General features: G+C 37.0%; 1 protein-coding gene across 2 annotated transcripts in view; it reads right to left on the bottom strand.

The window, feature by feature from the left end:
- Positions 1 to 27,204, bottom strand: part of EXOC4 (exocyst complex component 4) — an 819,820-nt gene that overhangs the window by 313,908 nt on the left and 478,708 nt on the right. Inside the window, exon 11 of one of the 2 annotated variants that reach the window (XM_012473981.3) lies at positions 25,370 to 25,468. The exons of the other annotated variant lie outside the window; for it this stretch is intronic. Within the exon in view, the coding sequence (XP_012329404.1) occupies positions 25,435 to 25,468 (34 nt within the window). The 3' untranslated portion in view covers positions 25,370 to 25,434. Of the gene's footprint in view, positions 1 to 25,369; positions 25,469 to 27,204 lie in introns of those variants that run through there. 2 annotated transcript variants of the gene reach the window in all.

Below are 27,204 nucleotides of genomic sequence, written 5' to 3' on the forward strand. Positions count from 1 at the left end.
GGTTAAAAAAAAAAAAAAAAAATCAACCAACTTTAGGAAGCCCAACAAGGCGGAGCAGAAATGTCTTAAACAAGTGCCAAGGTTCTTCTTCTACTGAACCTCAAGTAACTGCAAAAGGAGAAGCAATTCATCTTGGAAAAATAATTGACCACTGGCTTGATGTTAACATACCAATTCATACTTAACCCTGCTCAGTGCTTAAATTGAAATTTTAGACACAAAATTATCCTTTTGAAGTTTAACAAGATTATATTTACTTATGACATAGATTGAATAAGACTCAAAATAGGCCAGGCCTGGTGGCTCATGCCTGTAATCCCAGCACTTTGGGAGGCCAAGGTGGGTGGATCACCTGAGATCAGGAGTTCAAGACCAGCCTGGCCAACATGGCGAAACCCTGTCTCTATTAAAAATACAAAAAATTATCCAGGCGTAGTGGGACACCCCTGTAGTACCAGCTACTCAGGATACTGAGGCATGAGAATCACTTGAACCTGGGAGGCAGAGACTGCAGTGAGCAGAGATCATGCCACTGCACTGCGGACAGAGTGAGACTCTGGCTATAAAAAAAAAAAAAAGACTCAAAACCATTAAGTCACATTTTTAAGTTCTTCAGTCTGATTATGCAGAAAGCTTCTAAATATGGGCCACCATCCATCAGGACCCAGAGACATGGGTAAAATTGTAAAGTAGGCCATCTGGGGGAATATCTCTCCTTTCCATCGCCCCTTCAGGCTCCAGTGAAAAGTCTATCACAGAGGGCAGTGATTCTCAAACGAAACATCAAGACACCAGAATCTCCTGAATTTAATTTGCAAGTAATAAAGTTCCCTTAAATTACTAATAGTGAGTTACATGTACTAATGCAAGGACAGAAGTGTTTATCTCTCAAGTATGAAAACAGGCACCAACTGTCCAGGATCCTAAGTCTAATTTTACATGTTGCCTAGCCACTAAAATAACTGAAGCCAAGTACCTACCTTTGTGCAGGCTGAGTCTGCTATCTTAAGAAGTGCCTGTTTTCAAGATTGGCTTTGGAGTTGGGAATTTGGGTTTTGGAAGTGGGCTTACCTTTCCCTAAGGGTAGTTTACTGTGCAAACAACATGGTTTATGGCAAATACCTGATTTCCTTCTGGAAGTGTGAAAGTTCGGTATATGCTAGTGAGAGAATGACAACATGACCAGGTGATGAGTCCCTGATCTTAGGCACTGAATCTCTCACAAATTGTTGAAAACAATAAATGTTGTTGCAATTTTGTCTCTTGGGGAAGAGTGTGCTCTCTATGACCCTCTCATGGAAGGGCGAGAACATAGGAAGCCTGTACATGGATTCCTCTAGACCTCACCACCTACTCGTTTTCCCCTTATTATCCAGTTGAGTAACCTTACTACCTCACTGTAATAAATCATAGCCATAAATGCAGTTATATGCTAAGATCCCATAAGTCTTTCTAGTGAATCTCTAAACATGGGAGTGATTTTGGGGACCCCAATGCAATGCTGGAATACCTATCCAATCTGGGGCTTCATGTGGTTCTCATCCCTGGCACTCATTGATTAGTTGGCTTCACTTTCCCCATCTTGAAACCTGCCTAGCTTTAACTTTCCGAGATTACTGATAAAGTGTATTAGTGAAGAAGGGTCACTGTAGATTTCTAAGATCTAAGGTCTTCCTTCAAGACTGTATCATTTTTGAAAAAAATATCCCCAGGTTCATTTTCTAACCCAAAGTATTAACTCTGATGGTAAAAATCTAAGGCCAGGTAGAAAGATGATTGGTCAATAATTGATCATTGAAAAAATAATTTGGGGACAATACAGGCTTTGCAGTGTCTCTCGTCATAAATGCACCAGCAATTCTTAGATCTGCAAATAGGGCTGGTCTAGCACAAAATTTAGGTATATGCCCCCAGGAAGAGAAAATCTACTGGTCTGCTAGTCTCTGTGACTGTTTAGATTCTTTTTCAGTAAGAGACAGGAAGCAAAAAGCTAATGAGATATTCTAAATGTGAAAGACCAAATCTTCAATCAGGATGTAGATGCTGCAATTATGTGATGGTGACTGACAGTCAAGAAAATAATTAATATTCTTCCTGACTGTTGTTTTTTTCTTGCTGAATAATATAGATTTAAAACACTGTTTCAGAATAGGTAGCATGTTATGTTAGGGTGGGGATGGAGGAGCAGGGAGCCACAGAGTGGCTAGGAAGTCAGCTGTATGCTCAGTTGGATCCTCTGAGGGGCAAAACAGCTCAAATCACCTTTATTTTTGACAAGGGTAAATGAACCCATCAAGATCAGAAAGGTGCATCACCATCATTATTTTACCAACAGACACTTCAATGTACTTGCATTTCAAAATCAATTCACAAATTATTTCATTTGGTACTCACAGTATGCCAATTTCTGTTCTGGTGTGATTTTAAATAAATGTTACTATAGTACTATAATTTTAGTCTTCTTAGAGTTCTTACTGCAATTAAACATGGCAAGTTTATTGCCTATAAGAAAAATAAAATAACAGTGATAAGAGACCACCACCTCCACCAGTACTATCAATGCCATAAGACCAACTCAACATGTATCACTTATTCTTTCTACTCAGTATACAGTTGTCTTTATTCTGGACTACATTATTTTCAATAGTAATTGCTTTTAGGTGTGTCCACTGCAATACTTTTGAATATTATATTAAACAACAGATCTTAATATAGAGCAATAATAGTATGGTATTTCAGAAAACTGAATATACCACCAAATTGGAGTTAAGGGCCCAGAGAAGTCTCAGATCTTCAGAGTAACAAAATGCTACCGGAAGATTCATTATGCATGTCCAATTATATCACTTCAACCAAAGATTTAGAGAAGTGGATGCTTTTCCAAGTGCTGCTTCAAACAACATAACTTTTGTCTTGACTTAATTCATAACATTCATAACATTCACAACTAGGTAGTTGTGCTACTAGTATTACCCAGTCAATACTAGCCTAAATCTCTGAGCCTCTTTCCTCAAGTTATTTCCTTCTCTCTTTCTCTCATCTCCTGTTTTTGCTTTCTCTAAAGTCCTTCAGTGAGACCCTCTTTAGAAAAGAGAAAACTCTGCCCTGACTCATAAGAACTATGGTAGCATTTGCTGCTGTCAATCTGGCAGTTGAATGAGGAATCACGAGAAAGGTGGGCTGCACCTCTGCCTTTGAAATTTTTTAGTAACAGATGAGAAAGTTTCCGCATTCTGTTTGAATTCTCTCTGTATGAACCTGTGTGCATCGTTACAATCCTATTTCACTGAAGTTTCATCTTTAAAAATGAGCACTGAATTACAGAGCTACCAGAAAACCTTATGAACCTCAACAGTGAATGCCAAGGCCAAGTTTTACTGGAAAGCAAAGTCTCTGGCACAGAAGCATGTATCCCCTCTCACTGGCATATCTGCAGGTAACTTACATGTAACTCAGCCTTAGGCAGAAATGTACGTGGCTCAGTGAGTCAAAGCATACTACATGGAAACTCTTTTTCACTTGGAAAATTAATAGAGTAAACCACTAAAGTAATCTCCAAGTTCATTAACCAGGCTACAATTTTTAGAATTAAAAACAGAGATATTTCCTCATCTACATAGGGTTTGAAGGTAACATTTAACTAGCAAAATAACGGAAGTTCTTTAAGTCACTTGGAATTAACACCTATCCTAATCAAAAAACAAAGGCTTTAGTGTGTGTAAAATAGAATATTAATAGGAAATTAATATACTTAGGATTTTCTCAGATTGATTAAAAGCTAATGACAAAAAACATCAAAAAGTTAAAATAAATAAAGGCTGTGAGTTGGAATGGCCACTTCTAAAAGCAAAACAAAACAAGTGAACATGTAATATGAGAATGTTTTTTCTCTTCTTTGATACTTCACCATGAACTGTAGGCTAAGACTTTTAAGTATTACCATTTTAAGCCTTTAAGAAAGCTGAGCAAATGTTTTAAAAATAGTCTCTTCTTAAAAACTGTTGTTACAGGGATTTTCTGTTAATATGACTGGAAAACATAGAAAAGTAAGAAGTAAACATCCTCACTCAACACATACTTATTGAAGAGATGTCCTGTGCCAGACACTTGACATTTGACACAATATACAATGGTAGAAAAAGACTGACTTGAGTCCTTTCTTATTTAAAACATACATGCTAGAAGGAGAGCCAATCAAAACCAATTAAATAGACCAATACAATAACTGGATTGTGGTAAGTAACCCAAACAGGAACAACAACAACAACAAAAGAGTAACAGGAGTCAATAGTTCTAAAATGAACTATAACTAATATGAAATATTTTGTTCTATTTTATCCCAGTCATTTAAAAAATGTTTAAATGCTTAATAGCTGTGATCATATATCCTGAGTCTCAAAGTTCTCTCACGAACATTTGCTATATCATTAGATATATATTACAGACATAATTTAATAATAGTTTTTGTTATTAAATAGGTTAACATTTATTTATAGAGCACTATGTACACGATACTTCCTATATGTTAGTAATTTAATATTTACAATACTAGAAGACACTTCAATTATTCTCATTTTACAAATTATAAAATTAGACAGTAAGTTTAAATAACTTACTGAAGATTATATAATTAACTAAAATAATAGTTGAGATTCAAACTAGGCAGTTGTACTCAAGTGTAAACTCTTATTACATAACTACAGTATACTGCCTTAGTGCTTGCATAATATTCCATCATTCTTATTTGGTATTTGGTACACAAACTTTCCATAGGGTGAACACAAAAACGGTAAAGACAAAAAATATGGAATGACAACGGAAGCAACAAATACAAAACAAAAAAGGCAGAGCAGCAGAAAGAACCTTCCCTGGGAATGATTAAATAAAAAGGGTGAAGGAAGAGGAGAAAAGTGAACTTTTAAAAATTATTTCCTTGGCAAACTTCTAAACATTGCTGATCCAGAAGTGGTTACGTATTTGGAATAACTTTTTTTAAGTAAAGGAACAGATGCTTATTATGTACTACTTTCACCATGAAATCATCAGCTAGAACCTTCTATACACTTGGGATCATGAGCAAAAAGCAGCAAAAATGTAGCCATCGGCTACATCCAGGTTTGGCTGTGTGTGCAATTCATTGGCCTCAGCTAAAGGGCGTATAGAATCAAGAATTTTCTGTGAGCCTTGGTACAATCTTATAAAAATGACACAGACAAGTCACCAATCAGCAAAGGTTTTACTTGCTGGAGGTTTTACACACAGCAGGGATTCACACAGGCAAGCTTAACCAGTGGTAGAATAATATAAAACCATTTGTAGCATTAAGAATAATTAACAATAAAGTTCATCAAAGCTCTAGTTCTATCTATGCCTCCTCATCTAAACTTTCAATGCCTTTGGGCATGTATGTTTAATTCAATACTTATCTATCTCACTCTCCGCAACCAACATCTCTATCATCAGTTGGATTTTGGGTTCACTGAGCTTCATAGATTTCATACTAGCTTCATACATTCCTTCTTCCCCTGGGAAGGCTTTTTTTTAAATGTCAAGTAAAAATTGCAGTGTAATGAAAGCTTTGTGCTTTTAAACCAGACTCTCCTGGATTCAAATCCTGGCTCCACCACTCACTTTTGATTAACAAACATAGGGAAGGAGGGGAGGTTCAGTGGGGCAGCAGTGGTGAGGGGCGGAAGTAAGTTTGCTGTATTTCCTGTACCTAAGATGTCATCCATAATGCCTTGTACATAGGTGCTCAATAAGTATCTTCATCTATTATGCCCCATATCTACATTTTCTGTGTACATTTAACAAGATCTAATTCTCTTCCACATTTTTTTTTTTTTTTTGCCTCCAGGAAATGTATACCTGGCAGATGTTTAACAACTATATATCAGCAATGAATGAAATGATGGTGGTACATAATTTGGTTGTAAAGTTTATAAAGTGCTTTGAGCTGACAGAAATAGTACAAATGAAGACTGTAAATGAACATTAAAAAATGAAATATCTCTCTCACTAGCCTATCCTTCCTCCTTAGAGTTCTCTCTCCTAAACTAGGAAAGAATTCCTCTCGTTTTCTCCTTTCCTTAAGAGGCAGACACATAAACCTAATAAGCAGCATTGAGAAGCAGGGTGGATCTGATTTACTTAGAAGACTTCATAGCATCAAGACAAGAAAACACCCAAGAAGCTCAAAACCAAAGATTAGGCTCCTTCACCTAATGTGTCTGGCTTGTTGATTAAGGCTCGCTAAACAGTGATCTCTAGCAATTATGTCCATAAAAAACAATGGTCTAAGTATGGCCCACATGGCAACCATGGAGGTTTTTGACTTTTTTCATGGCTTTGTAAAGGAGGGCATCTAATTTCCCAAAATATCCTAATGTTTTGGGGAGAAGTACATCTACTCTCTTCCTCTGGAGCTTTAATACATGACATGTCATAGTGCTTTTGAGAGGGCTACCACTAGTATTACAGAAACTGATGATATGAAACAGGTACCAACAATGGCACAGCTGCCAAGGGGTACATTCAAATCAACATCTATTCTTCCCATGCCACCATGCAAAGCCCCTTTTACTGCTCTAAAACAAATACAGCTTAATTTTATTCCCTGCTTGGCTTTGTATAATTTTGACATGTCCTCAGTCAAACACGACCCAGGTCCTTCAATCAGGGCCTTCAATCAGGCCCTATTTTTCTGGAGATGGGAAAACAAGAGGAAGCTAAAGTAATTATTGAAAACTCATAAGCAGCAGCTTTAGCCTAATTACCTTGACTTTCCTTTTTAATTTTTCTATCGATTGTCTCTTGTTAATATACAAGTATTGACTGAGCTAGTAGAGCCTGGTGCTACTATGATAAGAACAGATGCCGCTGGGAAGCAAAACGTAATTACGAGACCCAATATTCTGTTCGTTTTCAGCAGCACACATGTACACTACAGACTTTGGTTTAAGGCCCTCATAAGAGCCACCAGCAGCACCTACACAGCAAGAATCTTTGTTAACCTTTGCTGTCTGTTGTGCCTTTGCCACCAGAGGGCAGTTGGGAAATGCAAAACCAATCCCTTTTTCTTTGTTCCTCTTTGGTGTTAAAATAATATCCCTCCCCTATTTTTAACACATATTCTATTAGAACTCACAGGTCAACAACTCCAGGGGGATGAATAACCCAGGAATGAAGGTGACTTCCTTTTGAGCTGCATGTTCTTCCTTTTAAATGCTGTTGTATTTAAAGTTTCATCTGATGGGGGGAAAAGAAACTAAAAACTAAGCAATATTACATGAGCTATCCTGAATATTAATGTATCACTGACAAATGCTTTTGACGGATTCTGATTCCTTTGTCAGGGAGAAATGTATAGTTTTCTTGCTGTGGGATATGAAACAAGCTTTAAACATACTTCTAAAGTACTTTAAACTTTTTGGTTTCTCATAAATCCAAGTTTTAAGGAACACTAATAATACCTTGTATGTTGAGAGTCTTAAATTGCTGTCAAGGTGTAGCTCACTTTAAGCAAACATAATTCAGCAAAGTTGTCTGCAAATCCATTTTCTAGGAGCCAAGAAGACCTTCATAAACCAGTATAATCATGTTGCATTCTCGTTCACTGTACCTTTTAAAGCAAAACTCTAAGAAATAAATGAAGCAAGAGCAGTTCTCATGCTAAAAGTAACCAGTAATCTCTAAAAAGGGGACTTTCTCAAGGGCTAGCTAGCAACAGCCCTAAAAAATGGTATTAGTGTTGCATAATCTAAGAAGCATGGGGAAAATGACAGGAGAAGGAATCCAATGGATTCAAAGGAAAAATGAATTTAAAAATCATTAGACTAAACAAGAGGGGTAATGACTGATATTCAACACAGACAGCATGCTGAGCAGTGGAAGCAGCCGCAGAAGTAGTTTAGTACCTATACAGTGTATTGTAATAACAACAACAGCACATTCACTACAACGTGCAATTCTACAGACTTTGGGGGCATTCATTTCATGAAAGGGCAAATGGATTTCGACTAAAATGACTTCACCAGTCCATGAGAGTATTGTAATCAGCTAGTCTCAGGAATAAGAATATCACCAATTCAGATCAGCAAATGGCAAGCAATTAATTGGAAGGTACCAAGAAACAAAGTCATACTACAATCTATACAACAGTATAAAAAGCATCAGACAAAGTCATAGGTACTCATCCATAACATAGGTTTCAAACATGCCTTAGTGAAATGTTAGTTCAGGTACCTTAAATTTAATGTTCAGAAATGAAAGCTGAAAAGTACCTTTAGAATTTTGAATTACCTAATTCTGAAAAGTAATACCATACTATGCACATAGTTCAATTAGAGCAGTCAATATTTAAGATATTCAGGAAACATTTTCTGGGTGCCAACTATGTCCCAGATGGTAGAATACAGAGGCAGGTATGTCCTAGGCTTTCTCTCTAGAAAAGACTTTGCCTAGTGGAGAGAAACACTCAAATAATTAGGACAGAATGTGATAGGAACAATAATTATGATAGGAGCAAGGTGTTATGTTAGCTCAAGAAAGAAAATGGGAAGCTTCATACTTTTGTAGGTTTCATTTAAGCTGTATCTTGAAACATAATTGAAATCATCAATGGGAGAGCATCAGGGCTGGAACAGTGGACAGAAAGAAGCCCTTGGCATGCTCAGGTCAGTCCAGGCCTCAGGTGGGGAGAGACAAGCCAGTATGGATAAGAACAGACCTGTGTTTAGAGAAAAGGGTGGGAACAGTGATGAAGATATCTGCTGGGGGCTACTTTGGGAGACAAAGGAAGAGTAAAGAAAGATGAACTAAAAAGGCACACAGTCATCTTTCAGAAATTGAACTCTAGTTCTTACCAACTTTATAGGCATGGGATAATGGAAAGAGCTTTGAAGTTATTGTTGGATGGGCTGGATTTAAGTCCTAGATCCACTATTTACTCTGTATGTGACTGTTTCCATCAGGATTAATTGGGCTGCAAGTAACAGGAAACTGACTAAAAGTGGCAAAGAGGGTTTCTTCACTGTAAGAGACAGAAACCACTCTAGTTATTATACCTCCAACTCTCAGTGTCTTCCTTTCCTCAATTCTAACGTGAGGATGTTAATATCTGCCTACACATCAAACAGCTTCATCATTCCCATGAGAACCTATGTCTACTATCTAATGGGGCCATCATTCCTAGAGGATCACATATGTAAACTCTCTGTATACAATTAGATGCAATTATTATTATAAGGGGGAGTGAGAAAGGGGACTTTGGTTCTCAAAAAATATCACCAGTCTCTGAATAGTGTTAATTAGAAGGACAAGTAATTGTCATGAGGAAAAGCAAATTGCTGAGATGTGTGTTTCTGAAGCATTTTATATGGTCATCGTGGGAAAGAAGGCTAGATTATATTGAATGAAAGACAACCAACAAACTATGAAACTGCCCAACAGTGTTGGGAGTGTTTCCAGGAGTTTTTTTTTTAACAGAGACTCTCTTGAGCAATGTCACTATGTGAATGAAGGTGGACTACATTTATGAAGCAATTCCACTATCCCACTGGGTAATAACACATCAAGAACCTGAAGTTTAAGGAAGAGGTCTTAGTATTAATGTACATGCTAACATTCATGCAGACTCTTATATATAAAATGTGTGAAAAATTGGAAATTTTATGGTCCTAGAGTTTTCAAAGGGTCATATGCTTACTTGTTGCTTCCAGTGTACAAGCTAATGCATGTCAAGTCTTCTTTGTCAAGTCCTAACATTATTTTTTTTACCCTCAGTAGAATTTTGTTTCATATAGTTCTATGAGAGTAGCAAGTATTACTATTATCATGCTTGTAGTATCTTTCTGCTTGCTAAAGTTAACTCACTGAATCAAACTACATTATAATGTGAAACACTGTAAAGCTGATGTCATAAATTGATGAAACTTTTCAAAGAAATTTCCTCTAATATCTTCATTTATTTACTCTTAATTTTGCTACATTAGAATCCTTTACCCTCAAATACAATAAGCCATGCTATAGGACTCTCAGCCCCACAGAAACAATAATGATGCAAAGAAATACACTGGTTATGCACCAAATTTCATCATCCAGGTATTACGAGAAAGTTGAAAAAAGCTCTGGTTGCAGAATACTACTCTTCTGAAATATTAGAGAAGTTATGGGAAAGGCTTGTTATTATGGTGGCTTGGTAACGTGCAACTTGGCCAGGCTGAACTGCACTTCCCAGAATTCTCTTCCCTGTGTGTTTAGGGCTAGGGGGGGCTAAAAGAGACATTTTTGCTTGAGCAGTGAAGGATGAAATAAAGCAGTAGCCAGTGTGTTTTAGAAACTCAGCAGCTGCAGCCTTAATGTTGCTGCTTAGCAACTTTTCATGGGGCAGCTGCCGCAAATTCCAGGATCCCCCTTCTGCTTCATTGACGTGTGAGCCAAGTGTTTCTCTAGCAAAATGATGCTTTGCCTACAGGATATCCACATCATTAGGACTGAAGACAGGGAGAACTGACATGAATTCCAGCCCATTCTCATGGTTCCAGCTTGTCATTATTCTCCCTGACTTTATATAACTCTCTGTCTTCTGATGGCCTGCCTTGTAAATTTCAAGCTCCAGCATGAGTTGTAAAGACAAAAGTCTTACAGATACTGTTTAGCCAAATCCCACAATTAAATGAGGTCAAGCTCCTGCAACAAATCTCTTTTTATACACACACACACGCACACATGCACACACCCCTACAGTAGGTAGCTTCTGTAAGGTAGGTAGATGTCATGATGAAGCTCAATATCATTCTTTCATAAAATGTCTTTTATTCTGTTAGAAAAAGTATAGTCCTATACTATGGTGGGTTTTCATAAAGGGGACCAGAAGTAAGAGTATCAGGTCTTGAACTACAACAAATAATTTGCATTTATATTACATTTTATAGTTAACAGTACACTTTTGGGTCTCAAGTTATGTTTCAATCTCCATTGGGCAGGTTAGTTTTGCTCTCTTTCACAACCACAAACTGTTAAAATAATCTATCTATTTTATAAATGTATTCTATATACAAAAAGGAGGACTAACCTAGAGCATATTCATTTCAGTTACTGAAAACAATCTGAACAGAATGGAAGTAACAACACAACTTGGAGTTGACAGGAAACTTACAGGCATGCTGGTTCACATGGTACCTAAGATCCTTTTTCCAGTATCCCTGGAGATATAACATTATCTTCAAACTAGAAGAAGCTAATACTTTAGATGATTTCTAATAATTACTACTTTAAAAAATATTTTAAATCATGTTCTCTGAAAATGGTGTTTTCAAAACTCCAAAAATACATGTCAAAATTATTTATGCAAAACAGGTCACAATGACTGGAGCAACTGAGCTTCTGCACACACGCGGAGTATGACAGTTAATCCTAAAGAATGTCTCACAGAAGGCAGCTCAAAGAGTAAGAAGTTATCGTTTTGTTATTCCATTATCCACATGTTCAGCTATAAAGCTCTTCTCCCAAAGAGTTCTTCTTGATTTTTAACATGTTGCACTAAGTACCCTGCCACTTCCCAGCAATGCTAACCACAAAGGCAATGGTGCCACACATTTAATTTTTCTAGCCTTCATGTGACTGCTGACATTATAAATGCGTCATCAATGGTCTCAAACAGATTGACATTGTTTGCTACCACTTAGAAATTTCATTTCTTTCAAGATAGCAGGAGGACAATTTGGATTTAATAATCTAGGGGAGTTGGGCACCAGTGGCTCACACTTGTAATCCCAGTACTTTTGGAGGCTCAGGTAGGAGGATCACTTGAGGTCAGGGGTTCGAGACCAGCCTTGCCCACATGGCGAAACCCCATCTCTACTAAAAATATAAAAATTATAGTCTGGCATGGTGGTGCATGCCTATAATCCCAGCTACTTGGGAGGCTGAGGCAAGAGAATTGTTTGAATCCAGGAGGTGGAGGCTGCAGTGAGCTGAGATCACATCACTGCATTCCAACCTAAGTGACAGAGTAAGACTCTGTCTCAAAAAAAAAAAAAAAAAAAAAAAATTCAAGAGGCACAAAAAGTGGGCAAAGTTAAAAGAATCCAAAAGTATATGGGTCCAACTTTCTAGGATATATATTTTGTCATTTAACTCAAACTCTGAATGGCATATTTCACAAAATGTGGAGGCTGTAAAGATAGACTCTGGCCTACGAAACCATGGTAATTAAAAAATAAAACAAACCTGAAAAACCGCTTCTTTGCCATGTATGATTTGAAGGAAAAAGCAATCTGCTACACAAAGGTCCCCGGATGTCACATACATCATAATCAGCCACAAGCCATCTTCTATGTACAAACATATCCTAGTTAAATGAGATCCAAACAACTAGAAACCTTTAGCTACTAGAGCTATACTGAATTTGAAGTCAAATAACATGAGGTAGACCCATATAGCCTCGAACAAGGCAAACATTTTCCTGCCTAAGGGATTCAGAAAAAAACTATAAGCTTCATAAGAAAAAAAGAACATTTATACTAGAAAAGAAATTTAAAAAGGCTAGGGAACAGCAAGCAGCCCAGTTTACCTAAAGCATAGAGCCTCTGCAGAAGAGTGATGGAGATGGATTTAAAATGCTGGCAGAGAACTATTACCAAGTACCTAGAATTTTATCCTAATTATTTGTATTCAATTATAGTCAATAAGGAGCCACAGAACATATTAAAAAACAATGAAAAGATTGGGGCTGTGCCTGAAAATATGATAGCAGTGCGTGGTACATAGTAAAGACCAGCTACTAAGTTATTATAATTGTGCATGTGCAGCCAGAATAAGATTAATGACTGTAGGAACATTAAAAGAATAGCAAATTAAGAAGCAGTTCCTAGGATGGAATCTATAGGTTTCAGATAATAACTGTTAGTGACAAAAAGAAAGATAAAATTTAAATATGATGTTTATGGCACAGGTGGCTAAAAAAAAACAGGAGCTAGAAAGAAAAAAAAAAAAACAATTCCAGCAAGATAATAAGCTCTTCTTTGGACAAGAATCCCAATGATATGCATAAATAAAGGTGTCTAGAAGGCAGTTTGCTTTGAGGATACTGGTTTTTGGGTAAGAGTAGGGTAATACTACACAAACCTAATGGAAAACCAAGGAAATAAGATCATTAATGTAGACTATATAGACTACCACAACTACTGAGGTTAATAATCGGAGCAGAAGCAGTATTTTTGGAATAGGAAAGGGGAAGACAAGTCAAAAGAGGACAAAGACAATGAGCAATCAGAAAGGTGGGAAGATAAATATGGTTCACTATTTCAACCGTGAATATTTATGGGCATAGGGAATGCTTTCACCTACTTTGAAAGAATAAACCAAGAAGGGTTAATTCTGGGGAGGAAATCTGTTGAATTTAACCTTTAGGGGGCAGTATAGTGATCAGTTAGAGCAATGGTCCTCAACTCAGAGCATATTAGAATCTTCTGGGAAAATTTTTAAACTTATCAATGGGAAGACTTATCACTGACCCATTAAATCAGAATTTTTCAGGATGGAACCAAATCATTAGATGTTTTTAAAAGCAATCCAGATGATTATATTACAACCGGGGCTGAAAACACTGTTCTACACGTAATGATGAGGCAAAAATATTCAAAAGAGAAAGATTTAAGCCAGTGGGTGGTTAAAGTAGAGAAAAGGAACACAGCCTACTGTTTGGATAAACTTAGGGTAGACGAGAAGGCAGTGTCTTGAGAGGATCTCAGGTTAGGGGAAGGTTTCCTTAGGATAAGGAGAGAATAAGCACCTTTGTAAGTAGAAAGAAAGAGATCAGTGGACATAGAGAAAATAAGTATCTTTTTTTTTTTTGAGACAGGGTCTCCCTCTGTCACCTAGGCTGGAGTGTAGTGGTGCGATGTAGGCTCACTGCAACCTCCACCTCCCAGGTTCAAGCAGTTCTCCACTTCAGCCTCTCAAGTAGCTGAGACTATAGGCATGCACCACCATACTAGGCTAATTTTATTTTTTATTTTATTTTATTTTTTTGGTAGAGATGGAATTTTGTCCTGTTGTCCAGGAAGCTCAATGGATCTGCCCGCCTCAGCCTCCCAAGGTGCTGAGATTACAGGCATGATCCACCATTCCCAGGCAGAAAATAAGTTATCTTATGGTAATAGAGAGAGGGCTGGGTTGGGTTAGGTGGGGGATGATGGAGGAGGGTTCTAGAAAATTCAGAGAGTTTCTAAAACACAAATGGGGAGCTTCGCTTGATATAGCAGAAGATAACTTGTTCCTCAGAAAAAGAGAAAAAAAAGGAGAGAAAAATAAAAAGAGATTTTTGAGTAGAGTAGGGGCATGCTAGAAGAAGGCTCTTCAGAGGGTCTCAAATGGCAAAAAGTGGAGGACTATAATATCTCCAAAAATAAAGAATCTAAGATCTCACTTAACTGAGGCAGGTACATAATCTTCTAATGCAACTAACCAGATTTCCTTATAAGAAAAGATCAGGAAGACGAGTGGTGTGCATGGAGATGACTGAGGTAAACCTGTGAGTCATCTAGTAGAGGTTTATAAACAATATGCTAAGATTAAAAGTCAGATCTCAGCTGCAGTATAAAAAAGAAAAAGGGCTGCTTAAACTGATGTTTCAACATGTACAGTAAGTCTGAAGAAAATTAAAGATCTGATCAAAGTTTTGAGTAAGAAATGGCTTTAAAACAGTTGACAAACAGCAAACTGTACTTTAACATTTAAGATATACAGACAATGAAGTGTGAGTCATGACTTGTTAAATCCCTAATATTTCAAAAATGTGGAGGAGACCGATATAGGTAGCGTATCTCTTATCCAAAATGCTTGGGACCAGAAGTGCTTTGGATTTTGGATTTTTTTTTCAGGCTTTAAAATATTTGCATCACATATTCTTAATAGTTCAGCATATCTAATCCAGAAATCCAAGATCCAAAATACTTCAATGAGCACTTCCTCTGAATGTCATGTTTGTTCTCAAAAAGTGTCAAATTATGCTATGTTTCAGATTTTGAATTTTCAGATTAGTGAGATTCAACCTGTAAAGGAAAACTAGAATGCCAAGAAATCCCTGGGTTTCTGGAAGGCATACATAAACTGGAGGAAAAATCCTCAAAATATAATTTTTCCAAAAAATGGAATCTAACAGAAACAATTAGAGATCTAAAGTTTCAACCTCATAACCATCTTGAAAAAAAAGTGAAGAATTATCATGAGATAAGTGAACTTCAAAGATTCCATTTACATTCTGCCAGGTCCTGTTTAAATAAAATAGAAAACCAATTTATGACCCATCACCATCTCCCTGCTTAATGTGATAATGACTGCACAGGCTTAAAAGGTTTAATTTTAAATTCTTCTGAGTACTTGGGGTGTTCTCATCAATAAGTTGAGCTTTTGAGTGTCACCAACTGTCACTCTGGGCTGCTAACGGAAGCTGTCCCAAGAATACAATGAAGCTCTCCTGTGGATAACAAACAACTTACCTGTACAAATTTGATCTGCCAAAGGTGCTATTGTCTAGTGGTTGGTAAATGGTTTGTATAAAAATCCATATACTGAGTTGAGAAGAAATGAAAGAAAGTCTGAGCAGTGACAGAATGTCAGTCATGAAGTTGGTAAAACAGCCCTCTTAAAAAGTTGTTAACTTAGGTCAGGCACGGTGGCTCAAGCCTGTAATCCCAGCACTTTGGGAGGCCGAGGCGGGCGGATCACAAGGTCAAGAGATTGAGACCATCCTGGCCAACATGGTGAAACCCTGTCTCTACTAAAAATACAAAAATTAGCTGGGCGTGGTGGCGTGTGCCTGTAGTCCCAGCTACTCGGGAGGCTGAGGCAGGAGAATTGCTTGAACCTGGGTGGCGGAGGTTGCAGCAAGCCAAGATTGTGCCACTGCACTCCAGCCTAGCGCCTGGCAACAGAGTGAGACTGTCTCAAAAAAGAAGTTGTTAACTTAGGCACTTTTTAGATTCTAACGATTTTATTTAAATATTATATTTCTCTGCCACAAGCCACCGTTTGGTCATTTGCATAGTATCATGAGGAATTAGAAGTGAAGGGTGAAGAATCTCAATAGATCATCCTAAGAGTTCTACAGAAATGTGGTTACAAACACTGAAGAGAAAGTTACCATAGACTTGTAAAAATTAAAGTTCAGGGAGAATGATAATTAAAGAGTGACACCTAAATGTGTCAAGTGTAAAGACAAAACTAGTAGTTAAGAACTAGCAAGGAAAGGCAATAAGAGGAAAACATTTATGCCATATATCTGTATATGCCAAATGCCATATACATTAACATTTGAGGCCCTTCTGCTCTTTCAGTTCTCTCAGTAGCACCATGGTGGCTGCCAAGAACGAGCGCCTTACAAAAGATGGCAAAAAAGGAGGTGAAGAAAGTAGCTGACCCATTTTCTGAGAGAGACTAGTGTGATGTGAAAGCATCTGCTATGTTCAATACAAGAAATATTGGAAAGACACTAGTCACCAGGACTCAAGGAACCAAAATTGCATGAGATGGCCTCAAAGGTTTCTGTGTGAAGTGAGCCTTGCAGATCTGCAATCAAGCTGCATTTGGAAAATTCAAACTGATTACTGAAGATAATCAAGGTAAAACTGCCTAACTTTCATGGCATGGATTTTACCAGTGACAAAATATGTTCCACGGTCAAAAAATGGCAGAACATAATTAAAGTTCATGTTGATATCAAGACTACTGATGGTTATTTGCTTCATCTGTTCTGTGTTGGTTTTACTAAAAAGTGCAACAATCAGATATGAAAGACCTCTTACACTCAGCACCAACAGGTCCACCTAATCCAGATGATAATAAAAATTATGACCCAAAAAGTGCAAGACAAATGACCTGAAGGAAGTGGTCAGTAAATTGACGTCAGACAGCACTGGAAAATATATTAAAATGGCTTGTCAATCTATTTATCCTTTTCATGATGCCTTTGTTAGAAAAGTAAAAATGCTGAAGAAGCCCAAGTTTGAACTGGAAAAGGCACGGAGCTTCATGGTGAAGGTAGTGGTTCTGGAAAAGTTACTAGAGACAAGACAGTTGCTGAATTTGAATGAGCTGATGGGTGTGAACCACTAGTTAAAGAATCTGTTTAAAATTCAGACTGTTTTTAATTCTAATTTTTTTTTTTTTAATTTTAAGTTCTGGGATTCATGTGCAGGATGTGCAGGTTTGCTACATAGGTAAACATGTGCCATGGTGGTTTGCTACACCTATCAACCCATTACCTAGATATTAAGCCCCACATGCTTAGCTATTTATCCTGATGCTCTCCTTCCCTCTGTACCCGACAGTTCCAGTATGTGTTGTTCCTTTCCTTGAGTCCATGTGTTCTCATTGTTCAACTCCCATTTATAAGTGAAAATGTGGTGTTTGGTTTTCTGTTCCTGTATTAGTTTGCTGATAATAATGGCTTCCAGCTCCATCCATGTCCCTGCAAAGGACATGATCTCGTTCCTTTTTATGGCTGCATAGTATTCCATGGTATATATGTACCACATTTTCTTTATCCAGTCTATCTATCATTGACAGGCATTAGGGTTGATTCCATGTCTCTGCTGTTGTGAATAGTGCTGCAATGAACATACGCGTGGATGTATCTTTATAACAGAATGATTCACGTTTCTTTGGGTATATGCCCCGTAATGGAATTGCTGGGTCAAATGGTATTTCTGGTTCTAGGTCTTTTAGGAGTCGCCACACTGTCTTCCACAATGGCTGAACTAAATTACATTCCCATAGTCTGATTTGTTTAAAAACTTTTTTTGAAATGTAAGTTGTAATCTTCAGAATACTTGGATATAATTAAGTTGTTGGTTCCTCAAAGCATCTGGGTGAGGCTGAAAAAGCAAGCTTTTATTATACCCATTCTACAGCTGAGGGAACTAAGACAGTGTAGCAACTTGCCTAGAAGCAACCATTTAGGCTAAATGGTAGAGTCAGGATTCAAACTGATGTCTCATGCCAAATTCCATGCTACTCCACCATACTAGTGAGTGTTTTACTTGGTTAGATGTGTTACTATTTCTCTCTTTATTCTTTCTCTGCTGTTTTACAAGAGCAAAGTAGTAGTTCTAGAAGTCTAGTAGTTCTGCAAGTCAGTATGATATTTTTTCATCATATCACAGTAACAAACGGAGAGTCTTCAGTTAGTATACCTATTACCTGACAAAAAGCCAGAGATATGGGATATTCCTTTATACATGTCTCACATAAAAGCAAGCAAGCAATAAAAGGCAATGAGAAGTTATTGGTTGATGGGTACCATCTCAGTCTGAGGAGATGAAGAGCTCTTGGAGATAGACAGTTGTTATATATAACAACATGAATGTACTTAATGTTACTGAACCATACATTTAAATGGTTAAAACAGTAAATCTGATGTTATGTTTTATTATTTTATTGCAATGATCAAAAGCAGTAAAACATTAAAAATCACATCAAATTTTCATTGAAATATTGTGCAAAACATAAATTGGGGTAAAAATCTACAAATATTTTTTAAAATCTCTGTTAAATATGCTTTAGTTATTTATTTATTATTTTTAAATTATTTATTTATTTTTACTTTAGATGCATACTATATCTGGCATTTATCCCCATATTATCCCTCCCCACCCTCCCCTCCCTCCCACCCCTCACTGTCTCTCCCCAACCCCCAGTGTGTGATGCTCTTCTCCCTGAGTCCACGTGTTCTTATTGTTCAACACCCACCTATGAGTGAGAATATACAGTGCTTGGCTTTCTGTTCTTGGTTCAGTTTGTTGAGAATGATGGTTTCCAGATTCATCCAAGTCCCTACAAAGGACATGAACTCATCGTTTTTTATGGCTGCATAGTATTCCATGGTGTATATGTGCCACATTTTCCCTGTCCAGTCTATCATCGATGGGCATTTGCGTTGGTTCCAGGTCTTTGCTATTGTACACAGGGCTGCAATGAACATACACGTGCATGTGTCTTTATAATAGAACGATTTATAGTTCTTTGGGTATATACCCAATAGTGGGATTGCTAGGTCAAATAGAATTTCTATTTCTAGATCCTTGAGAAATCGCCACACTGTCTTCCACAATGGTTGAACTAATTTACACTCCCACCAACTGTGTAAGAGTGTCCCTATTTCTCCACATCCTCTCCAGCATCTGTTGTCTCCAGATTTTTTAATGATTGCCGTTCTAACTGGCGTGAGATGATATCTCAGTGTGGTTTTGATTTGCATTTCTCTAATGACCAGTGATGATGAGCATTTTTTCATATGTTTGTTGGTCTCATATATGTCTTCTTTTGAAAAGTGTCTGTTCATATCCTTGGCCCAATTTTGAATGGGGTTGTTTGTTTTTCTTTTTTTTTTTTTTTGTATATCTGTTTTAGTTCTTTGTAGATTCTGGATATTAGCCCTTTGTCAGATGGGTAGATTGCAAAAATTTCTTCCCATTCTGTTGGTTGCCGATTCACTCTAATGATGGTTTCTTTTGCTGTACAGAAGCTCTGGAGTTTAATTAGATCCCATTTATCTATCCTGGCTTTTATTGCCATTGCTTTTGGTGTTTTAGTCATGAAGTCCTTGCCTATGCCTATGTCCTAGATGGTTTTGTCTATGTTTTCTTCTAGCGTTTTTATGGTGTTAGGTTTTATGTTTAAATCTTTGATCCATCTGGAGTTAATTTTAGTGTAAGGTGACAGGTAGGGGTCCAGTTTCTGCTTTTTGCACATGGCTAGCCAGTTTTCCCAGCACCATTTATTTAACATGGAGTCCTTTCCCCATTGCTTGTTTTTGCTAGGTTTGTCAAAGATCGGATGGTTGTAGATGTGTGGTGTTTCTTCTGGGGTATCTGTTCTGTTCCGTTGGTCTATGTCTCTGTTTTGGTACCAGTACCATGCTGTTTTGATTACTGTAGCTTTGTAGTATAGTTTGAAGTTTGGCAGTGTGATGCCTCTGGCTTTGTTCTTTTTGCTTAAGATTGTCTTGGCTATGCAGGGTCTCTTGTGATTCCATATGAAGTTTAAAGTGGTTTTTTCCAGTTCTGTAAAGAAAGTCATTGGTAGCTTGATGGGGATAGCACTGAATCTACAGATTACTTTGGGCAGGATGGTCATTTTCATGATATTGATTCTTCCTAACCATGAGCATGGAATGTTTCTCCATCTGTTTGCGTCTTCTCTTATTTCGTTGAGCAGTGGTTTGTAGTTCTCCTTGAAGAGGTCCTTTACGTCCTTTGTTAGTTGTATTCCTAGGTATTTTATTCTCTTTGTAGCAATTGTGAATGGGTGTTTGCTCTTGATTTGGCTCTCTGTTTGTCTATTATTGGTATATAGGAATGCTTGTGGTTTTTGCACTTTGATTTTGTATTCTGAGACTTTGCTGAAGTTGCTTATCAGTTTGAGAAGATTTTGGGCTGAGATGATGGGGTCTTCTAGATATACAATCATGTCATCTGCAAATAGAGACAGTTTGACTTCCTCCTTTCCTAATCGAATACCCTTTATTTCTTTTTCTTGCCTGATTGCTCTGGCTAGAACTTCCAATACTATGTTGAATAGGAGTGGTAAGAGAGGGCATCCTTGTCTACTGCTTGATTTCAAAGGGAATTCTTCCAGCTTTTGCCCATTCAGTATGATATTGGCTGTAGGTTTGTCATATATAGCTTTTATCATTTTATGATACATTCCATCAATACCTAGTTTATTGAGAGTTTTTAGCATGAAGGGCTATTGAATTTTATCGAAGGCCTTCTCTGAATCTATTGAGATAATCATGTGGTTTTTGTCTTTGGTTCTGTTTATGTGATGGATTACATTTATGGATTTGTGCATGTTGAATCAGCCTTGCATCCCCGGGATGAAGACTACTTGGTCGTGATGGATAAGCTTCTTGATGTGCTGTTGCAATCTGTTTGCCAGTATTTTATTGAAGATTTTTGCATCGATGTTCATCATGGATATTGGTCTGAAGTTTTCTTTTTTAGTTGAGTCTCTGCCTGGTTTTGGTATCAGGATGATGTTGGTCTCATAAAACGAGTTAGGGAGGATTCCCTCCTTTCGTATTGTTTGATACAGTATCAGAAGGAATGGAACTAGCCCCTCTTTGTACGTCTGGTAGAATTTGGCTGTGAACCCGTCTGGACCTGGACTTTTTTTGGTTGGTAGGCTATTGATTGCTGCCTCTACTTCAGCCGTTGTTATTGGTCTATTCAGGGTTTCAGCTTCCTCCTGGTTTAGTTTTAGTAGAGTACAAGTGTCTAGGAATTTATCCATTTCTTACTGGTTTACTGGTTTATGTGAGTAGAGCTGTTTGTAATAATCTCTGATGGTAGTTCCTATTTCTGTGTGATCAGTGGTGATATCCCCTTTATTGTTTTTTATTGCATCTATTTGATTCTTCTCCCTTTTCTTTTTTATTAATCTGGCTAGCGGTCTGTCTATTTTGTTGATCCTTTCAAAAAACCAGCTCCTGGATTTATTGATTTTTTGAAGGTTTTTTTGTGTCTCTATCTCCTTCAGTTCTGCTCTGATCTTAGTTATCTCGTCTTCTGCTAGCTTTTGAGTTTTCTTGATCTTGCTCCTCTATTTCTTTCAATTTTGATGATAGGGTGTCGATTTTAGATCTTTTCTGTCTTCTCTGATGGGCATTTATTGGTATAAATTTGCCTCTCGATACTGCTTTAAAGGTGTCCCAGAGAATCTGGTAAGTTGTGTCTTCATTCTGGTTGGTTTCAAAGAACATCTTTATTTCTGCCTTCATTTCATTGTTTATCCAGTCAACATTCAGAAGCCAGTTGTTCAGTTTCCAAGTGGTTGTGCGGGTTTGAGTGTGTTTCTTGATCCTGAGTTCTAGTCTGATTGTGCTGTGGTCTGATAGATTGTTTGTTATGATTTCTGTTCTTTTGTATTTGCTGAGTAGTGGCTTTTTTTAATTTAAATGTAATCTATACTTTTAAGTAAAATCTAAAGTAAAAAAATACCTAAAACCTATCTTCTATTGGAAGAACTGGATACACTGTGTAATGATTATTAAGTCGTGTGAAGTCAAATGAGATCTAATAGAGGAAAGCAGAATATTTAACCTTTCTAAAGGCCTGTCTTACACAGCATTCACCAAAAAATGACTAAAGCTCATCATATTGTTTATCTGTTATTGTGCGTTAATCCATACAAAACTGAAAAATAAAACCAATAAAGCACATAATTTCAAATAGTTTGACATTCAATATTGGTATTTTTTACATAAATTCAAATAGTTTGATATTCAGTATTGGTATTTTTGAACTCTTCTTTCAATATGCTTTGGATTGTAAGCTCCATGAGGACAGAGAATCGTCTTATGCTTTGCTGTATGTCCAGAATTCAACAAGCAATAGAGAAAGGAAGGCAGGAAAAGAGGAGAGACTGGGGACTAATGACTTTATAAACATATCCAAACAGGCATCCCAAATCAAATGTGTAATCTGCCAAATCTGAAACAGCTAGTAGCTTACCAAGTTGACTTTCATTATATCAGAAAGCTGTTTTTTTTTTAAGAACTGTGCTCAGCAGATAGGGCAGGACAATTAATATCATCTTACCAATCTATAATCTGTTTGAAAGAAATAATGAGAATTTAGAACATTTCAGTAAAGGGCCATCATAGACAATTAATCCTAACGTTCCATACATGAGGATCCCATAACCTCTAAGATCTCCCCTATAAGGTCTCTGTCCAGGTAGAGAATGTAATATCAAGCCCATTTAATAAGACTCTCATATTGTCACAATTAATTATTATCCTGTTTCCAACCATCTCATTTGTACAATGTAGGTCAGAAAGAAGGTCACTAAGAAGCTGTTTTAGCTGCCTTTGGGATCTAGTGGGTGGTTTTGTTTATTTGTTATCCTTGATTTGTGGTTATTAGAAAGAGTAGCAATACTGGAAGAACAGGAAATTAAAGCCATGATGTTATTTGGTCAAAAGCGCACATCTTTTATTTCCTTCACCTAAATGTAAGAAAAGTAATCACAACAGCCAATGATTATTTATCCGAATGCTATAACATTTAATTTCTAAAGGTCGATTACTTTATCTTGCCCTGGGAGGTTTCCAGATAAAGATTTAATTTATCATATACCTTTGACCAAGAGACTAGGCTATTTTAGACCTAGAAAAGGAAGTTTTCTTAGTCTTCTATAGTGAGGTGAGAGTCTATCTTTTGAATACATGGAAGCATTTAGAAAAGGAGAAATATAAAAGCTGATTATTATTATTTCAATTCTTTTTGAAAAGTTACCATCAAAATAATGAAGTTTAAAAGACTCTAAAAGAAAAATCTATAGCTAACTAAAAATAAAATAACAGGAAAGCTTGAAAAGTCTTATCCTTCAAAGACCAAAGAAGTTATTCTGTAAGTAAGCACTCTCTTCCAGTCATGCTAGATATTATCATTTCAATCAAAGGAAGCACAATGAGGCCTTTTCATTGCTCCCTAATATTCAGTGAACTGAATAGACAGTGCTGACTCTTCCTGGTTAAATATATATTTACCTGGCAGTATCTTTTATGTATTTCTGTCTTCCCCAATGTCCTCAAAGAGCAGTTTGCAAGATTTTTATATTAGGTCAACGTGAGTCCAAACTGATTGATTAGAGACAAATAAGCAAATAGCATTGCTTTAACAATCATACAACAGACTACTGCAATTACTGTCATCTCAAAAAAATAAGATTTTTTTAAAAAGGCATAATTACATATTTACTTAATAGAAGGTAACCAAGCCAGCTGTCAATCATTCCCACATTTCTTCTCACAACTTGCCTCAAGTTTTTAGTTTATAACTAAGCTTTTGTACTTGTTCTTTTTAGCTTTCCTAGAAACTAATTCTAAGGAAATATAAAGGAAGAAAATTCATCAATAACCAACATTATCTGAAAACCAACAGAGTCTACAGAATAGAACTATGGATCTGTCATTTAAAGATTTGAAGAACTATTTTGTGGAAAAGAGAATAGACTATTTCATAGAAAACCAAAGGCTAGAAGTGAAACAGAAATTTCCCCAGTATATACTGTCACAAAAATAATCATTTAAGGGCAGATAAGGCTGGGAGGAGACTGTGTTTTGCATTAAAAGAAGGGTTTCTAATAGGTAATTTCATTGAAAGATGAAAGGGGTTTCCTTAAAAGGTGGAGAGTTCTGTATTACTAACAGTCTAAATGTTAGGGTGGACAAAATTCAAGATGAAGGGATGCTAGAGAAAAGAACACGTGTTGGAGGGTGGCTGGACTAGAAAACCTTCAAGGTCTAAGTATAAAGACTTGTACATAAAAGTCATTCTTTTAATGATACTGGACAACTAATAATGAAATGGGGTAAGAGCCCAAAATAAGTTTACAAAGTAGATGAATTTTACATCATGTTATAGTGGCACATACTGTAAATTACAAATAGCTAGACGGCAATGAAATAAGGGAAGTTTGCACTAAATATCAAGACAAATTACCAGAAAATACAACCATTTTCCATGGGAAAGACAGAAAAACCAACTTATATCTAATAAATAAAGACATTTTTTGAGTCATTCGGTATGGTCAAAAAGCTGAGACAGTCTATAACTCTCAATGTTATCTATAGCTCTGAAATAAAATGCTGTCTCCAGTAAACATTATGTGACAACATCAATAGAAAGACTCAATAAAAATTTCCCCAGTACATACTGTCACAAAAATAATCCTTTCAAGACGGCTCCCTAGCAAATAGTGACTTTCATGAAAAAGCAACTATGCTTCTTACTGCCCAAGGTTCACAAAGCCATTATTAGCTTCCCATGGAACTTCCTCTCTCTCCACCTGATGCACTCCCATAAATTTTTAACGTAAGACTTTAAGATCTAATAATAAAGATATAAATATTGACTTTGCCTGCAGCTTCTTTTCACTCAGTGATGCTGTTGATCAACAAACAAAGTGGCAATTTGGGGTAAAGGAAGAATCGGATACTCATTTGCTGTTATCAAGGCAATAAACTACCAAGTCGGCAATGATTTAAAAGAATTTTAACAAGGAGTGTAAAATGAAAAAAAAAAGATAGAAATTCAACTGTAATTAAGTTAAAGCATAAAAGTTAATGCTTAATCCTTTCAATGTAAATAATTTAAGAATATGTGTTCACAAGAAAAAGTGGTAAACATTATAAAAGATATAAAAACATGAATAAAAATAGGAGTAATCTTCTTATAACTTTTCCTTGCACACAGTTGTTCATTAAATTATTTACCTGGAGGTGCTGCTGCTAGTTGTGGGTGTAATGGCTTCGAGGTTACCTTCTGGAGCTGGAGCATTGACTGTGCAGGCCCACAGTCCCAACGGGGTGACTGCAGTGTGCTCCTAGTGATGGCGAGCAGGTGACTGGGTTAGAGAGAGAGGTCATGATGGCTGCCTCCACTGAAGGGACCGGATCCTACAATATACAGACCGAAAAGGCAGCTTCAGGAACCAAGGAGGAGCCTAATTTGGTCCTGTTCATCACCAGCAAGCAAATAGTGGGTTGTGTCTTTGAAGAGGACAACAGGGTCATCATCTGGTTTTGGCTGCACAAAGGTAAGACCTAGCGAGGCCCTAATTGTAGAACTCATTACAAGGTGGTGTCCCAGCAGGTAGCCCACTGAGCCCCTGCACTAAGTTACTCAAAATGTGCTGTGAAGTTTCTTCTTTGCAATAAAGATTATCCATTGCATTGGTTCCTTCTCTCACAGGTAAATGTTCTTATTTCCTTCTGATATTTTTGGGTAGGCATGGAATATTCTTACACTGGGAATAGCTATCTGTTAATACTAGTTTGTCATTCATTTATGTAAAGTATATATGCAGTGTACAGTGCTTAGATTAATAGCAAAAACAGATTGACAAACCATTAAAAATAAATAATTTAAATTGAAAACATTTAGCTTTAATCTGACATGCCGTAAGTGCAATATTTGAATAAACTTAACATAACTATTTCATCTAACTCCATGACATCTTATGTGTCTTAATTTACAAGTGAAGAAATGGTGCCTTCAAGAGTTTAGGTTACCTAGGAAAGTCACAGACCAGTAAATAAAAAAAAAACTGGTATCTGAAAACAGGTCTGTTTGTACCATTCCCCACGCTCATTATCATTCCACTATGGTGTCATGCACCTGCTCACTGGGGTCCCAAAATTTCATGTGCAAAATACACTGAACAACTGGAACCAAATGTAAAGTGAGATGCATGTCAATAGTCATGACAAGGGTTTAAGGACAGGTTAGAAGAAAAGTGGAGGGAAGGGGAAGTACTCATGAAGGAGGGGGCATTGGAATTGGCCCCTAATAGAGGGCTAAGATTTCAATAGGTAAAGAAGGACAGAACGACATTTCACACGAGGGAATTTGCAGAGAATGAGTAAATAAAGAAATGCAAAATTGCAGAGCCTACTGGAGGCCCATGAAGAGGTGCTACAGTTCAGCTCAGTCATATTATATTAAAATACAAATTCCTGGTCAAGGAGTTGGCAATGGGGAGCCATTAAAGGCTTGTGAATGCAGTAAGCGGGCGTTGTACATTACAACTCAACAGAAGTCAGTATAGAGTACTGTGTGTCCAGTCATTCATTGACTTAGTACACCTATGTGTGTCTACTATGTACCAGGCAGCATTTAATAAGTACTGATAAAGTCTTCCTTGACACACTTGCACTAAAACATCACTTTCTGGTGTCTTTCACCCTTCCGCCATCTTCTTTACTCGGTTTTCCTTATGCGTTTTACTACATACTGAAGTATGGCAAGGATTAGTCTTCAGACCTTTTCTCTTCTTTGTCAAATTCTCTCTCTAGGAGATCTTATTCCCACCCATGGTTTTAATGCCATTTTTTTAATAACTATCAAGTACACAAAGCTGCAGTCCAGTCTCAGTCCTCACCTCTAAACTCCCCTTAGATAACTGACAGACAACTTAAACTTTAAGCCAAATTTAACAGTTTCTCCCAAATCTGCTTCTATCTGAGTCTTTCCCATCACAGTAAATTACAACTCCATTCAGTCAAATGTGAAGGCCAAACACCTTCATTTGTTTGAATCCCCTCTGTCTTTTACACCACACATGCAATACACCAATAAATCTTGTTAACTCTGACAGATGAATGAATAAACTTTCACTGAAACACAACCACAC

Source organism: Aotus nancymaae, unplaced genomic scaffold (genome assembly GCF_030222135.1).
Source record: "Aotus nancymaae isolate 86718 unplaced genomic scaffold, 86718_ANA_hifiasm-v0.15.2.pri h1tg000002l, whole genome shotgun sequence".
NCBI lineage: Eukaryota > Metazoa > Chordata > Mammalia > Primates > Aotidae > Aotus > Aotus nancymaae.